This window comes from Dunckerocampus dactyliophorus, chromosome 11, assembly GCF_027744805.1.
Source record: "Dunckerocampus dactyliophorus isolate RoL2022-P2 chromosome 11, RoL_Ddac_1.1, whole genome shotgun sequence".
NCBI classification, from domain to species: domain Eukaryota; kingdom Metazoa; phylum Chordata; class Actinopteri; order Syngnathiformes; family Syngnathidae; genus Dunckerocampus; species Dunckerocampus dactyliophorus.
Window position 1 is genome coordinate 4177501 of NC_072829.1, and position 16991 is coordinate 4194491.

Sequence of the window (16991 nt, forward strand, 5' to 3'; positions counted from 1 at the left end):
ACGGTCAACGTCATGTCTTAAAAAAACTTGAACATCATACTCAACATGTCCTAAAAAATGTTCCTAACTGTCATGCTATATACATCATGTCCTAAAAAAACGTTAAAATGTTTTACAATACACCTTGTTTCAAAAACGTAAAAAAAAAATCACGCTAAACGACACACCCTAAAAAAAAAAAGTTTAAAAAAAGTAATATAAAATGTAATAGTAAACATTACGTCTTCAAATACTTAAATTACAAAAATGCCATGCTCAACATCATGCTCTAAAAATGTCACACAATATTTCATGTTTTAAAGGTTAAAAATGTTCACAATAACATAATATTAAAAAAATAAAACACTAAACATCATGCACTAAAAACTTTAAAAATGTCATACTAAACATCATGTTTTAAAAAAATATTTTAAAAAGTCGGAAAAGTACTCAACATCATGTCCTAAAAAATGTAAAAAAAATTTCAAAGTAAAAATCATGTTTTTTTTTTTACGTTTGCCACTTTATTACAAAAAAAAAGAAACAAGAAACCCCATGTACATAAAAACATTTATTTTAAAAGGGCAAACATTTTTCTTACTGCCACTCTTTAGTTTGATGCCCTGAAGAGTTTATTTGAAAGGCGGGAAGGAAGGGTATTGCTCCAACCTCATGTTCTGGTGAATTCCAGCTTGTTATTCTGCACTTTTTAATGTGCCTGGGGCAGATTTAATGAGGAAAACAATCAATAAAACAGTGTTTGCTTTTTCATGACATCGCTTTGTGTTCATTTATTATTTGCCATTACCTCCTGATTACTGACCGCTGAAAATGAGAGAGGCAGTTCTTCTTCTGAGAGCCCTCATCTGCAGAAAGACTTGGTTTTAAACATGGCATGATGGATAGAAAGACATTGACACACACACACACACACACACACACACACACACACACACACACACACACACACACACAAATCATGGTGATGTAAACATGTTTCAGTATGGAGCGAGTCCAGTTGGAGCGTTGCCGTAGTTACCATTGAGGCCTCGTTAGTTTGCTTGCCCGTATGCGATGACCGTACACAGGTCAATAGAAATGCAATTATTATTATTGTTGCTGTGTGCCCACATGCATCATTGCATGCCCGCAGGATCTGCTCAGTGCTCTCAAGTCCGAGCTTGGGGGTCTCTTTGAGAGTCTCATCGTGGCCTTGATGACCCCGCCCGTCTTATATGATGCTACCTTACTGCACAAGGCCATCAAGGTAAAGTCGAGCAGCCATGGAAGCGTAAGAAGAGTTTGCAGTGCCTGTGGTTGTCATCCCCAAGGCAAAACTTCTCACATGCTGTCAAAAAATGCTAATGAGCTCTAAATGTATGATAACAATCCTGCTATAAGGCAGGAGTCCTCTTGAAAGCTGTCCAGTTCCTTCCTAATGAAAAGTGTGACTGACAAGTGGAAATATATATTTTTTTCCCCTTTGAATCGCGTCGTCATGTTTGACAGCCATTCAGCGGGAAAGCACTTTTTGAAAACGAGTTAGTTGTCTTTCACGTCTGCAGGGGTGACTCACTCGGATGGATCTCTTCCGAAGAACGTCGTCTCTTTCTTTTCAGCTCAACGCGGGACAAGAACTAATACGTGCAACGTTACAATGTGCTGCCAAGCTGATTGGTTCAGGCTTGATGCCCATCAGGTTGCTTGGCAATCACGACTGTGGCGCCTGTAAAACCGCCACGGGACGTCCCATTCAAAATTTCACAGGAAACATCACTTTGAAGTCGCGTGAAACTTTCAGTCAGTGAAATCTGGGTGGGCTTAGCTTTTTCTTTGGCTTTGCATTCCAAATGAAAGAGCAAGCGTTGTTAAGACAAAAAGAATATACACCGCAAGTTATGTCACCAACGTCACAACGTCATCGTTTTTAGTTTTACACAAGTTAGCTTCTTTTTACACGTTTAAACATTTGTGAAAAAATGAGCTACGTGAGGCGCATCTGTGAAACCAATCACCCTCGTATTAGCCGTCCTCATGACATGCAAGAGTGTTTTTCAGTTAAGGCTTTAGTTTTTTGCGCATCAGTTAAAAAAGTAAGTTAACACAATCCAGAAAAATAATTTTAAAAAAATGTAGAAAATGTTAGAAAATTTAGAAAAACTAGAACAAAATGTAAAAAAGTAGAAAAGATTAAATAAATATGTAAAAAAAAAACAATGTAGAATTTTTTTTAGAAAAATGTAAAAATAAAAGAAATTGAAAATGACATCTGTAAAACTAACCAGTCATGTTCGACGTCCTCATTACATTTCTTTGACACTTATTTGGTCTTAATAATGAGTCTTTTTACACTTGCGTCAGCATTTAGAAAAATGGTAAAACTGAAATCGGTGAGGCATCAGTGACAGCAGTGTGACATGATGGACACATCTGACAGCGTGCACAAAGACGATCGCCGTCTTAGAGAGCAGACAAGTCAGTTCATCGTACGACACCCACCAACCCACCAATTGAGTTTCTTCTGGGGGTTGCCGTGGCAACTTGGCCCGCTTGCATCAGCTTGGTAAATTAGCACCAGGCTTTATTTTTTTTAATAAAGCTGAAGCCATAAAAACTTCACTGGCGCCTGTTCTGCTCCCGCTGACTTCATCTCCTCCGCTCCTTCTTCGGCTTTCAGGGCGTCGGCACTGATGACGACGTGCTGATTGAGATCTTGGCCTCTAGGAGCGGGCGGCACATTAGAGACGTCGTTAAAGTCTACAAGAAAGGTGACTTGATCGATGAGCGCGCTTCTTTCCTGCGGGTTGGTTTGTATTCCACTGCACCACCACTCAACTGCTCTTGCAACAATCAACACGTAATAAAAGCTCTTATCAACACTGAAACCCCGTCCAGCTGCAGTCGTGTACGGACGTGGACACGTACTTAGCGTGGACGTGGACACAACTGTTGCTGCCCTCCTTTGACAAAAAGAAAAACTCAACTGGAAACTGACAAAATAATGTGGAATTTTCATAACGTGTTCTTTGATGTGAGGAGTTATCCTTCGCCACTTCTCGTCACATGGCCAGACGATCAGCCAGCAAAGACATCTAAGAGTGGGCGTGACCTGCTCGCACTCGCTCATAAACACATTAGAACTAGGGCTGTCAATCGATTAAAATATTTCATCGTGATTAATCACATTGTTGTCCATAGTTAACTTGTAATTAATCACAGATTGAAAAGTTTTGATCTCTATTAAGTAGAGATGTGAATCTCTGGTAGAAGATCGATACGCATCTAGATAAAATACGATTCAAAAACGATACATTTTAAAAACAGAATGATTTGATACTATTCGATACAGTGTACAAACGATTCCATTCGATATGATTGAACGGATACATTTGTTGATGTAGACATGAATCTTACGTTATAAAATAAGGAAGGCACTTGTATAAAAGAGGCTTTCTTACAGTATTTTCAAACGTAGAAGAGCACATCACATCCCCCAGCACGCTGTAAGGCAGGGCTCCCAACCACCCGGCCGCGGGAAACGTTCATGCACCATGATAAAAAAATAAAAGCACTCCAAAAAAACCCAAATTGTAAATAACTACAGAGAAGTTGATGTAAATGTAAATCAGTTGTGGAAATACGGGCCATTATTTTATTGAAAAAATAATAAACTCTACAGTTAGACATCCCCCAGTTTTTTCATGTTTAATGCGAGCGGTGACTTGTCCCACTTTGTTTGACGGTCCTTGAACGCACCACCTAAATTTCTCCTATGCTGAACAGATAGACTACTATACTGTATTTTCCCCTTTTACTTTCACCTCATATTTGGTCGCAAATGCTGATACTAAGTGGGAAATATGAAGGTAAGATTTGATGACGGTGCACCTCTTTGAAGTCCAGGCTCGTACTGGTGGATGGTGGCACTGTATTCATTTAGTGCTTTTAATTTGATGTTGTTCCCGTCATAGTTTTACACAATTCATAATAAATAAGATCAATTAGATGGCAATAGTGTACATACTGTATGTTTTGCTGATGTGTTGAAAATCTTTCCTGGTGACTAGCTAGCGCGCTGCTAATGCTATTTATATCCATTCTTGTCTTCTGGCTTGGTCACGCAGACACAAGCAGCTCGTAACTCAAATTTTGACTCGGAGTTCAAAATCAGCCGAGAGACGGCTCACATAAAAAAAAAACACCTGTATGTTGGGACACTCGTGTGCCAAGGTTTACTCACTTTTCACAAATGCATCATGGTCAATTATGCAAATTAGACAATTACACCATCCCCCGTCTCCCTAAACAGCCACAAATAGATTGCAGTCCTGTGGGAAACACGGACGTGTGTAGTTGGGTCATGCCTAAAGCCAACTGGCATTGACTCGTTGGTTGACCTATGAAACTTGCATGGATGAAATATCAGAAATAGCACACAGGTTGGTGCAGGTGAAGAGATTTATTGATACATTTGTCACGTTTTGGCTCATTTTGAGGTAAAAATATTCTTCCAGATGGAGGGTAGAAGGACCATCTCAATTATTCAATTGTAACCTTCAAGTATACTACATATTGTATTGCGTGTGGAGAAATGTAAACAGGAAAACACTTTTCCCCACCGTGTGTATGAGTAACATATTCCTTCAGGGCAGGAATCAAAAAACCTTGGATTTAATTTGAAGATAATACCTGTCTGACGATGTCCATCTTTCTGCATTTTTCATACATGGCAGTGCAACGTGCAGGTGTACCGAATGTATGAGTTTGTGTGTTTCAAGCAGCTGTTGTTTCCTGGCAGAGTTTGGCAACAAGCTGGAGAAAGACATCTGCAGCGATACCTCGGGACACTATCAGAAGCTTCTAGTGATCCTCCTGCAGGTACGCACAAGCACCACGGTTCCTCTCCAAAACAACCAAAAGCTTCTGCTGACGCCATTACAAAGTCATGAGGGCTTTTAGAAGGCAGGAAGCTTTCTTTCCCGACAGAAATGCAATCATCTCCCCGGCGACACTCGAGCCAATAATGTGATATTTAGTTACCCGCCTTGAGAAGGGGCTCACTCACTGGGTTTCCATCTCACCTGACCCACTTTGGACCGCAAAGGTATACACGAGAGAAAACAGCCAAACAGGAGAAAATAGTCTTATGTTAATGCAGGCGTGTGCACACACGCACACACACACACACACAGACTCCTTGTGGTGCGCATGAATCTGCCCTTTTGCCCTGCATGACAAAAGTGTCCTTTCCGCTGGAGCCTACTTTTTTCATGAATTTAAAAATAAAAATTACTCGTCATCATTTGCCCCCAAATATGTTTTGATGCACGGCAACATTGATTTTGTTTTTTCTAATTGTATAATTGAGTTTATAGATGTATTTTTACAAAATGTCTTTTGCATAATGTATTAGAATGGATGTATTATATGTATTTCTGATCATTTATCATAATTATCATTTTATGAATAATTTTTGTGATGGGTGCCCTTGTGTCTGCCTTGAGCACCTGACCCCCCCCCCGAGATGTCTGTGCACGTGCCTGAGTGTCATGACAGTCAAGTCCGTACTGCAAAGTAAATACTGTAGATGTACGTTTATACAAATAAAGTTGTAATATTAGAAGAATAAACTCATATTGTACGAAAAAATATTAAGACAAAAAAAGAGGTTTTGAGAAAGACAAGACAAGAATAAATTCAAAATAATTCGACATATTGCGAGATAATAAAAGTATTTTAGTCAGTCATGAGAATAAATCAAATTTACATTTAATCCAAAAATTACAAGAATAATTTGAAAAATGTCACAAATTTACAAGCATAAAGTCAAATGCCATATTTTTATTGCAATGTGAAATAAAGTCGTTTGAGCAACGTATCGAGCATCAAATCATTTTCATAAGTGCATGTAAAAACACTTCTTTTAACTGTACAGCTTTAATCTCTAGCTTTATGGGACTTTAGCATCTGAAAATGCTGACCTTTTTTGCCCCTGAATGTAGTAAAACTACATTCTTGTAATATTTCACCTGAATGTAGTAAAACTACATTCTGAATGTAGTAAAACTACATTCTTGTAATATTTCACCTGAATTGTCATCACCACCACTTTCTTCGGTGTGGGCCTCACACGCCTTTTTTCCTGTTTTTCTCTTGCTGCTGTGAAGGGGAGCAGGGAGGAAGGAGTCGACGAGGCATCCATCGAGAAAGATGCAAAGGTACGAATATTATCTATTCCACGCACGCACGCATGCACACGTACACACGTACACACACACACACACACACACACACACACACACAGTAGCTTTGCAGAAGGTGCTGTTGGCAGCCTCGCCTCATCGAAGCGTGGCCTCCTGGGAAATGTTGTTTTTGTATGTCTGGAACATTCACACCGTGGAAATGGTCTTATTAGCCGGTGTGGAGGACAAACAAATAGGATATTTTCTTTCTTAACGTCAAGGTTAGGCTCGCTAGGCTACGTGAGCGCCGGCTGCTGTTAATAAGATTTTAGTAACGTGAGAACGTGAGTCGGTGGACGTCACGGGTCAGCTTACATGCTAACAAGCTAGATGGCGACCTCTCTGGCCCTCATCAGCTCTTTTAATAATGATGAGGAGGACTTGTAAGCGTTCATGCTCGCCAGCCCGTTGAAGTCGACACCCCTTGGACTGGCTGACTCACGCCAACATAAGTGGTTGTCGACATAAGCGAAACTGAAACTAGCCATGGAGAATGGGTGACAAAGACTTTTAGCTTTAACGTTTTATACCAACAAAAACGGTCAGCCAAGGTGACGATGCCGGCGTCACCTTAACTCATTCACTCCCAGCCATTTTTCAAAAGACAACACCTTCAGTACCGGCGTGTGACGATTTGGACTGATCTGTCAAGGCACACAGAGTATTGTGTTCCATGGCTACATGGATATAAACAGTCTTGTTTCTTCACTTTATGGATCCATTTTAATGGCTGCTTCAACTAAAGGCACATTTGTTTGGACAAATATAAAGATGATAACAAGAGTTTCATTAAAGAGCTGATATCGAACAACTTCCATGGTTTTCTTGATGATGACCAAACTCACTGAAGTTCTTACATGGATAGCTACAGCATTGTACTGCCAAAAATGTAACACTTATGAGCTATTTTTGTTGTCATTGCTACATTTGTCCAAACAAAAGGTGCATTTAGTTGCATCAGGCATTAAAATGAACAGGAAAGTGAAGAAACAAGGGTGCTCTCATCACTTTTTCCACGACTGAAGAAGGAACCTACCAAAAGAAAGATTAGACTCTCATCTTTCATCAGAAAAATAAAAGTTTGTTTCTGCCTTTTCGGGTTCTTTAGTAATCAGCAGTAGAACGAAGGTAAGTTTCAGGAAAATATCAGTTCCTGACTAAAAAAGGGAGAAAACCAGCTTTTTGTGAAAAGATACATTTCAAGCATAACTTTCACTTTTTTCGCTTTTGTGACAGCTCAAATGCAAAAAGGGTTGTTTTACGTCGAAATAATGTATTTACAAATATAACACCATGAGCTAGTTACAATTTTCACATTTGGAACTGAACTGTGTGCGTTAAAACTTCCCCACATTACGTAAGCTTCTGCACGCTACACTCCTCCACGCTGACATCACGTCCGTCATGTGCGATTCGTCATTGAAGTGAGCCCTGCCGAGCGCTCAAACACTTCTGCCACCTTGTGGCCGTTTTTATGGCTTAAAAGTGCTCTGAAATGTTGACGCATTAGCGCTAAGTTGCATCATCACCTCTTTTTGCCTCATGCAAAAAACCAAAAAGATGTATAAATACGTTGTTGGGATGAGCCGTTGGGTTTTATAAATACGACTTTGGTATTGAAAGAGTTAAGCAGGCCCGTTTTATCAGAACTTGATGAGTTGGTCCACGTAGACGGGATGTCGACATGAAGGGGTTGACTTGACCTCACTGACTTGTTGACTTGTTTGTCTTGACAGGACTTGTACGCAGCAGGCGAAGGCAAATTTGGCACCGATGAGGAGAAATTCATCACAATCCTCGGCAACAGGAGCGCAGAACATCTCCGAAAAGGTGAAGAGAAAATGGGTGCAATAACTAACCGTCTCCAACAGTGGTTCTCAACTGGTTTGACATGGGACTCACGGTGGCCCAAAATGTGAACGTTTTTCAACTCTTAATTTCTCAGTGCAAAGTAATTAATCATTTCACATTTAGCATCAAGGAAATGCATTTAAACAAATGTGCTAGCTCAGTGCTAATTTACACTGAAAATACCATATGTGCGCTAGCCCAAGAAGCAACCCAAATTGCAAACTTTTCATCTCAAATCTCTCAATTTGTCACATTTCTCAGTGCAAAATTGTTTCGCTGTGACATTTAACGCAAATGAATTGCATTGAAATAATGCACTAGCTCAATGCTAATCCCATACATGCGCTGGCCATTTCTCTGCGACGTTTAACATAAATGAAATGCATTTCAGCGAATGAGCTAGCTTGATGCCAGTGTACGCTGAAAGTCTCGTGTACGCGTTAGCCCACGCAGACACAAATTTCTCAATTACTTTGTGACATTTACCACAAACGAAATGCATGTAAACAAATGTGCTAGCTCAATGCTAATTTACATTGAAAATCCCTTATGCCTGCTAGTGATTAGCAGTAGTGATTTTACACAGAAACCACCACCAAATACTTAAACATGGGCTATATAATCAGACTGCAATACTTACAGTCCAACACTTTCTAAGACTCAACAAGAGAGAGGACTGGCACACTCAACATCTTAATGGCAGGAGACTAACAAATGGTCGTCTTCTACGATAGCGGCTTTCAAACAGCACAAGAGAGTAGGGATGTCCGATATAGGCTCTTTTTGCTGATAACCGATATTGTCCAACTCTCAATTTCTGATACCGATATGTGTATCATCACATATCTCCTCGTGGAATTAACACATATCTGATGTGAAGTTAATGGATAAAGCATTTAAACCTGTGAATCTGTTGTCATGAAGCATTTATTAGCTTGACATGTTTTAATTTGCAGTTTATTATTATCATTATGCTACTTTTACATGTGTACTGTGTGTGTGTGTGTGTGTGTCTGTGCGCGCATGTGTGCAGTGTTTGAGGCATACAAGAAGCTGTACGGGTCCGACATCGAGGACAGCATTGAGGGCGAGACCACGGGGAATCTGGAGAACTTGCTGCTAGCCGTCGGTACGAGCGTGACGCCTCCCTCAACACCAGCCCCCCTCTAGCATCATAACTAACATCTGTGTCCTGTGTGTGTGTGTGTGTGTGTGTGTGTTTTATCCTCCACAGTGAAATGTACCAGGAGCGTTCCAGCTTTCTTTGCCGAGTCGCTGTACAGATCAATGAGGGTGCGTTCAGTGTTGTCTCTTTCTTTGCCTGTGTGCGCCACTTCAAGCACGGGTGTCCACGCTGCGGCCCGGGAGCCATTTGTGACCCTCAGCTCATTTATTTTATTGGCCAGCGGCAAATTCTACATATTCAAATCAACATGGGCCGCATTAAAACATTACACAAAAACAAAGGACAACAGGAGATGCCCAAATACTCAAAACAATGGCAGCTGCAAACCAAAATGGCCGACTTCCTGTGCACGTCTTACACTAGAGGCCAAATACATTTTCAGGCCACCAAATAACTAATATTGTCATAAACAAAAACATAAACAATATTTGTTTTAATTAACGATCATTTATAAGACAGGAGCTCTCTGCAGCTTTTAAAGACCTTCAGCAAAGACGCCAGTCAAAGATCCTCTATAAGGATGCCTGGGCGTGGTTATTTCATGTGGATATGTTCAGAAAAAAATAGCCTTCCTCTCAGCTTTGCACAAAAGCAAGTTTTGCAAATTTTGTGAATCCCTTCTTGTATCTGCTGTGAAAACTTGCCAAGGTTGACAAGTTCTTTTTATTTTGGAGCCCAAAAACTCACTCAGTCGCGCCTCCCGTACGTTTTTCAAAAACATAAAGGGGGGGCTCCCTATAAATTCGCTCCTGCTACCAGTTTTGCAGCTCATGATGAAATTTGGTGGGGACGTCAATCACGACAGGACGCATAAAAAAGCCGATAGAACCCATGTTTGAAAACAAACAGGAAGTCGGCCATTTTGGTTTTAGAGTGAAAACCAGTGGTCGTATTTTGACCAACTCCTCCTCGGGACTTTGACCAAATGAGCCCACATTCCAACCACGGATGCTACACAGATGGCCGACGGTAAATCCCGAACAGTTTTAGGCTGTGCCGTACGATGTGGGATGAGCCTTTGATGACTTGCTAAGCTTAAATTGAATTAAGCTTAGCAATTTAATGAATTGAATTAAATCAAAGTCATGTTTTATCCTAATTTGTGTAAGCGGTGAACGAGGTAGAGTGAGACGTTAAAGAACGTGAAAAATAGACGCGAGGACATACTTTTGCTCTAGCCATGCCGCTAGCAAACTGTTAGATGATGCCAGATCTCTTGGGTCATGTGATCTTTTTCTTCAACCGCACTAAAAATGTAACAGTGTGTGTGTGTGTGTGTGTGTGTGTGTGAGAGACGCAGATCCCTTGCACAAAAATTCCTATTTTACATATCAAGCTGATTAAAACAAATGTTACCACACTTACCTGAGACATCCAAGAGTGAAGTCATGCAAAAGAAAACACACTTGAATTGTAGTATTTGTCAAAAATGGCATTTTCGGGGTTGTATCGGAGATCCCTGAAATATGAAAAATTCTGTATACACCTGCCGGAAAGTCCTCGGTACCGTAAGCTCTCAAACGTTGATTAGCCAGCATGATAATAGTAAAGAATAATAAATATCATTTCACATTCACATTTCATTGCTTTGCATAACTTGACACACATTGCATTGATTTTGGTGTATTTAATGAAAAGTGGCCCCCATTCCCTTCAGAATAAAATGTTCCGAATGATACGGTTAGCAGCCTGATAGCAAACCTGCAGGCTGAATGCTACAGAGAACACACACACACACACACACACACACACACACACACACATTTCATTTAATCGACTGTGTGTGTTTTTATAGCGTGCCGGGACGGATGACGACACCCTGATGAGGATCATGGTGTCCAGGAGCGAGGTGGACATGTTGGACATCAGAGCGTGTTTCAAGGAGACGTACGGCGCCTCACTTTACACCACCATCCAGGTACGCTTCTATTTCTGCTTTTACTGCCCCTCCCCCCCCGGGCCGCCAAACCACGGAAGAAACACATTTGACGCGATGCCTTAAGTGTGGCGCTGATGAGGTGACGGCGTTCCAATCAGGATTAAGTGAGATGAGATGAACCCCTCTGGTCCAACCTTCAGCTACATACATTAGGCTATGAATGCAGATATAATATACACACATCATGAAGGTGGTTTATGTTCATGCAGTCATTTCCTGTTGTAGTTGTGTTGACGCATGAATGAATATTAATATTTCACATGTAAATCAGTCCCGGTGCGGCACTTTTAAATTCATCAGGCGGTGCAGTCCAAATGTCCATATAAGTAGAATAACGACACGTAAACGTTCCTCTTTATGCCGTCTGCTCAAGTTTAGCAGCAAAAACACAACAATGTGACAGTTTGGAATAAACACTTTTTTCCCCCTGAAGGTGAGACGCTTGCTTTCTTTTCAAACCGTCTGCGCTCACAGCGGCCAGAAAGAAATCCTAAACATTCATCAACGTAGCAGCGCCTCAGAACACGCAGCACGGTCTCTTTGAATCAATCACACGTGTTTTTAAGAGCACAGTGGGGAGACAGTGGGGACAAATATTTGAATCATGTCCTTTCATGTGACTTAACGCCGTCATCGCCACATGCCCAAAATACCGTGCTGACGAGGCATGCGTGTGTATTGTACAATATGCCATACAGGGCTGTGAACGAGTGTTTGCCCCCTTCCTGATTTCTTATTTGTGTGTGTGTTTGTCACACTTAAATGTTCCGGATCATCAAACCAATTTAAATATTAGTCAATCACACAACTGAACACAAAACTTTTTATGATGAAGGGAGAAAAGAATCCAAACCTACACGGCCCCGTGTGAAAAAGTGATTTCAGTTCAGGTCAGTGTTCATGACTCCACCATAAGAAAGACACTGGGCAAAAACAGCCTGCCTGGCAGAGTTCCAAGACCAAAACCATCGCTGAACCAAAAGAACATTAAGGAACATTAAAAACTGCTTGACGATCCCCAAGACCTTTCGGGAAATACTCAAAACAAAAGACACAGAAGTTGAACTTTTTGGAAGGTGTGTGTCCCATTACATCTGGCGTAAAAGTAACACTGCATTTCAGAAAAAGAACATCATACCGACAGTAAAATATGGTGGTGGTAGTGTGATGGTCTGGGGCTTTTTTTTTTTTTTTTTTTTTTTTAAATAAATGGAACCATGAATTCTGCTGTCTACCAAAATATCCTGAAGGAGAATGTCTGGCCATCTGTTGGTGACCTCAAGCTGAAACCAACTTGGGTTGTGCAGCAGGACAATGATCCAAAACACACCAGCAAGTCCACCTCTGAATGGCTGAAGAAAAACACAATGAAGGCTTTGGAGTGGCCTAGTCCAAGTCCTGACCTTAAAAAGGTGCTTCATGCTGGAAAACCCTCTAATTTTGTGTTCAGTTGTGTCGTTATTGACTAATATTTTCATTTGTTTGATGATCTGACACATCTAAGCGTGAAAAACATGCAAAAATAATACAAAATCAGGAAGGGGGCAAACACGTTTTCACACCACTGTACATGGAGACTGTACCGTTCCCATATGACAGATTTTAGTCAGATTATTCTGATTTCATTGTCCTTTTTTCCCCCCACATACAGCAAAATTGACATAAATTTTCAATCAGGATCCGAGCTAATATTACAGTGTCAACTGGTTCCACACAATATTTTGTTAAAAGTTGATGAAATGTTCTAACTTCACAACAATAAAAACAGTAAATTGCATTTTGAGAGGAAAATCGTTTAAATTCAATCAAAACTAACCTATTAAAGCGTTTGTCACTTCTGATATAAATTTGTCACTTTGGAGGACAAAGACCAACTTTTTCAGCACTAATGACTGAACGTGTGTGTGTGTGTGTGTGTGTGTGTAGGAGGACACAACAGGAGCCTACCAGAAGGCGTTACTGTACCTTTGTGGTGCAAATGATTGATGTGTTGCGTTGTTGTGTGGTGCTGCAGTGCTGAGTGAAGACAACGTTGACTTTGTGGAATTCAAGTGTGTGTCTTATCCCAGCGTATGATGCTTTGTGTTGTTGTTTGATGTCACTCGTAATACAAAATAAAGGCGTATCACGGTATGGTGGCGTATCACATGACGCAAAGCAGCAGCTGAATTATTCACGGCCCCAGAGGATTACACGTGTCACTTTCACTGCTGACTAAATGGTAGCCAGGCTACTTTGGGCACCACAAGGTGGCAGCCAGTGTGTGTGTGTGTGTGTGTGTGTGTGTGTGTGTGTGTGTGTGTGTGGGGGGGGGGGGGGGGGGGGGGGGGGGGGGGGGGGGGGGGGGGGGGGGGGGACTTACACAAACTTCAGCTAAAGTTAAAACAGACCAGCAAACAAAAGTTCACTCTGGAATCTTTCCATATTTTCATCTGTTTGGATTTGTATTTATTTGTATTTTTTTAAAAGGTAGGTTTGTTGTTACGCCAATCAAATATCTGTGGATGGTCCTGCTTTGACTTTTTAATGTAACCTTCATGCTCATGTTTTTCATTTTCCCACAAATCTTCGTGAAGTGATATTTCATTGTGCAGCTCCTTAACACTTGGCTTTGTCTTAGTATGCTTAATTCACTTGATTTTTAAATGTATATATTTTTAAAAGCTGCTTTCTTATATCATAAATATATATACATTTTAGATTATAGAGATGTTCTTATTAGTCTATAAGTCTCGAAAGACGATAAATCGGTTTCTAATTTGTGTATTAGTAGATAATAGATTTATAATTATATGATAAACATTGTATAATATATCATTTCAAATTCTACTCTACTATACACACACACACACACACACACACACACACACACACACACACACACGGTGTAATAGTACTAGAAGATTCTGAATATCCTAATGCTTAAATTTATTGTACTTTTTAAAGATTTGTCATTCAATTTATGAATTATTAATTTAAAATGTATTTATTCAATAATTTATACATGATTAAATTCTGTGTATTATATATTTTGTGTGACTAAACTAATTATATATTTAAGTATAAAGTCAAAGCTATAGAATTATAATAAATGTAATCAATATTTTATTATTTTAATAGAATTTCCTTGAATTGTTTTATTTTGTGATATTAATACTTAAAATTAAAACAATGGAATTTTCCCAATTGTCTTTCTAAAATTGTTTAAAAAATATATATATATATTTGATATGCTTTTAAATGAAATGTTTTGGAGGTGTTTGTGTCAATGGAAGTATTGGAAGTTAACTCCAGTTAACTACAAGTACAACTACTGCTAATACTGATCAGCATGGTCATCATGACGAGTCCAGGTCTTCCTGCAGGTTTGAATGGCTCTTGTGACCAACATGGTGCTGGTGCTGCTACTGGCGTGTTTGTGCCAGCAGTTGGCGCTGGTGAGCTGCCACATGAACCACAAGTCTGCAAAAACAGCGGACAAGAGGAGAGGGCAGGACGCAGACAACAAGGGGACCAAAGCGTCTTTACGTCCTTTTAAGGTGAGGCTGGTGGGCAAGGACAAGCGGGGGTGCAGCTGGGCGGCGGCAGGTGAGGACCAGGTCACCCTGATGGTCACCTGCACCCAGCGGGGGGTCACCTTCAGCTGCCAGTATGCGGCCACCCCATCCTCGTGTTCGCAGTATGTGTCCAACGTAAAACTGTACTGGAAGCAGATCGGACGAAGACTCAAACGGCACAGAAGTTTGTGTCGGGAGGGCGGAGCCCCGCTCAGGGCGAGGGTGTGCAAGGGTGCCCCCCAGGATGCTGACTTTAGACTGAGAGAGGTACAGAAAACCACCACCGAGGCTCCTCCCACTACCTCATCAGTGAAGTCCTGCATCCCCGAGAACAGGAAGCTGGCTCAGGAGTACTGCACAGAGTCCTGGTCCAGTTTTTGCACCTTCCTCTTCACGATGGTGCAAGGAGACGCTTGCAGAAAATAGTCTGCTAACTTAACGACACTGTCTTTACTAGTGTTTTGCTGATAAAACATCTAATGATGGCACAGTGCCGTGATGTCCTCTACATAAACACATTTATTCTTCAATGTTGCTTTTTTATCACCCTGTAAATGTGGTGCATGGAGGCGGTTGAGGGTCTTAAGAAAGCTGCTTGCTCAGCAAACGCCAACCACCCCCACCCACATGTCAAAGCTTTACAAGCTGTTTAATGGCAGAAAAGAGGCGGTTTAGTTGAAAGCACGGGGACATTCTTTGTAGGGTAAAAGTACGGCTACGTTAAGGTCAGGGTAGGATGAGGTTTTCGATGGGGTCAGCTAAGGTTAGAGAGATTAGGGGCAGAAACCCTGTAACCCTAGCCCCTCCCCTAACCCTATAACACTAACCCTAGCTCTAATACCACCCCAAACCCGAGCCCTAACAATAACTCCACCCCCAAATCCTATAACCCGAGCCGCAAACCAGTTTGAAGTCAAATCCAAACCCTAACGCCAGATCAAATCCAACCTCAGCCCGAATCCAAACCGTAACCCTTGTCCTAAATCCTAACCCCAATCCTAATGCCAACCCTAAACCCAACCCCTAACCGACATCGACCCCATCCCTAATCCAAATCCAAACTTTAGCCGTAGCGTTCATTTTAACCTAAGCCTGAAAACCCTTCAAGTACTTGAAGACATCAATCGCCACTCATTTTTCATTCAATTGATTTCTAAGAGGATTTCGTCCGGTTGCTAGAAATGTCATCCTTACAATGCTAAAGCGTTGCCTTCTTCTCAAAGTGGACCTTGGATGTAGTGGTCCGACTGTTGGCGGTCCCTGATTGGCTGGGGGGGGGATGTCACTGGACCAAACAAGTTGGCACGGCGACACTGTGCGGATTAAAGTTCTTGTGTATAAAGAGCTTTAGGTTCAGGAAGTAGAACACATGAAGCAGCACAAATACCAAGTCATTGCTTGCACTGCTTAGGATTTACGACACTAAAACATGACATGAAAAAGGAACACAAACACACAAGTTCACCTTGTGTACCACAATCATGACAAGTTAGCGATTCATTCAACGTTGTAGCATTGGACAGAGGAGGCGTGGATGCTAGGAAATGCTAAGAAATATTAAATATGAATGCAAGAGGATTTAACTGACGATTAAACATAATTAAAAAAAAAGATTCATTTCCAGAAACGGGTGATGAAAGAGGGGTCAGTCTTGTTGTATTCGGGTAGACAGGATATTTCTTCCATAAATGTTTTGGAGGCAGTAGAAAGTCTTCGCGCTGTCTTTCACGGAGCTGTGAGATTCATTAACGACGCAACAGCGGCACCCACCCGTACAGACGGGTACTGCAGCTAGTGGAACTCACGAGGAATGTTGTAAATGAAAGCATGACTCATTCAGAACTGAAGCAAAAGCGAACCAAGGAAATGTGTTTGTCAACCTAAGTCAGGTGGCTGTGAAATTAACCACGCTGAATCACTGAAAAATAAATTATTTGGGCTAAAAAGCGATTTTAGCCAGCGTAAGTTATTTAAATATCCACACCCAGACACCATGGCTGCATCTTTAAGTGTCTAACAGCGATGGAAGGGTCATATTTAAACAATTACACAAATTAACTCCCATCAAGAAGCATCATAATTGTAAATGCGTTAGAAAAAAGCAAGGAATGAATGAATTTGATGCATAAATTAAAGGCGTCAGTGTTGTAGACCAAAATAGTTGACAATTCGGTGCGTGCGTGGCGGTAGTGACACCTCGAGGGGGGGTACATTTTACAAATGAATGCCTGAGGCGG

At 41.0% G+C, this 16991-nt stretch overlaps 2 protein-coding genes across 2 annotated transcripts in view; both read left to right on the forward strand.

Annotated features, from left to right (window-relative positions):
* Nucleotides 1-13520, forward strand: part of anxa5a (annexin A5a) — a 25346-nt gene extending 11826 nt beyond the window's left edge. The window contains exons 5-13 of the mRNA XM_054792873.1: nucleotides 1133-1246; nucleotides 2657-2747; nucleotides 4778-4857; nucleotides 6147-6197; nucleotides 7958-8051; nucleotides 9106-9201; nucleotides 9307-9365; nucleotides 11054-11176; nucleotides 13124-13520. Coding sequence (XP_054648848.1) covers nucleotides 1133-1246; nucleotides 2657-2747; nucleotides 4778-4857; nucleotides 6147-6197; nucleotides 7958-8051; nucleotides 9106-9201; nucleotides 9307-9365; nucleotides 11054-11176; nucleotides 13124-13183 — 768 coding nt within the window. The 3' untranslated portion in view covers nucleotides 13184-13520. The remainder of the gene's footprint in view (nucleotides 1-1132; nucleotides 1247-2656; nucleotides 2748-4777; nucleotides 4858-6146; nucleotides 6198-7957; nucleotides 8052-9105; nucleotides 9202-9306; nucleotides 9366-11053; nucleotides 11177-13123) is intronic.
* Nucleotides 13521-14565: 1045 nt separating this feature from the next.
* Nucleotides 14566-15180, forward strand: fgfbp1a (fibroblast growth factor binding protein 1a). The gene has a single exon (XM_054792874.1). The coding sequence runs from the start codon at nucleotides 14569-14571 to the stop codon at nucleotides 15178-15180; it is 612 nt and encodes a 203-aa protein (XP_054648849.1). The 5' UTR covers nucleotides 14566-14568.
* The last annotated feature ends 1811 nt before the right edge of the window (nucleotides 15181-16991 follow it).

Excerpts from the sequence above, each read along its gene's own strand:
- fgfbp1a (XM_054792874.1), top strand. The coding sequence starts at position 14,569 with ATGGCTCTTGTGACCAACATGGTGCTGGTGCTGCTACTGGCGTGTTTG.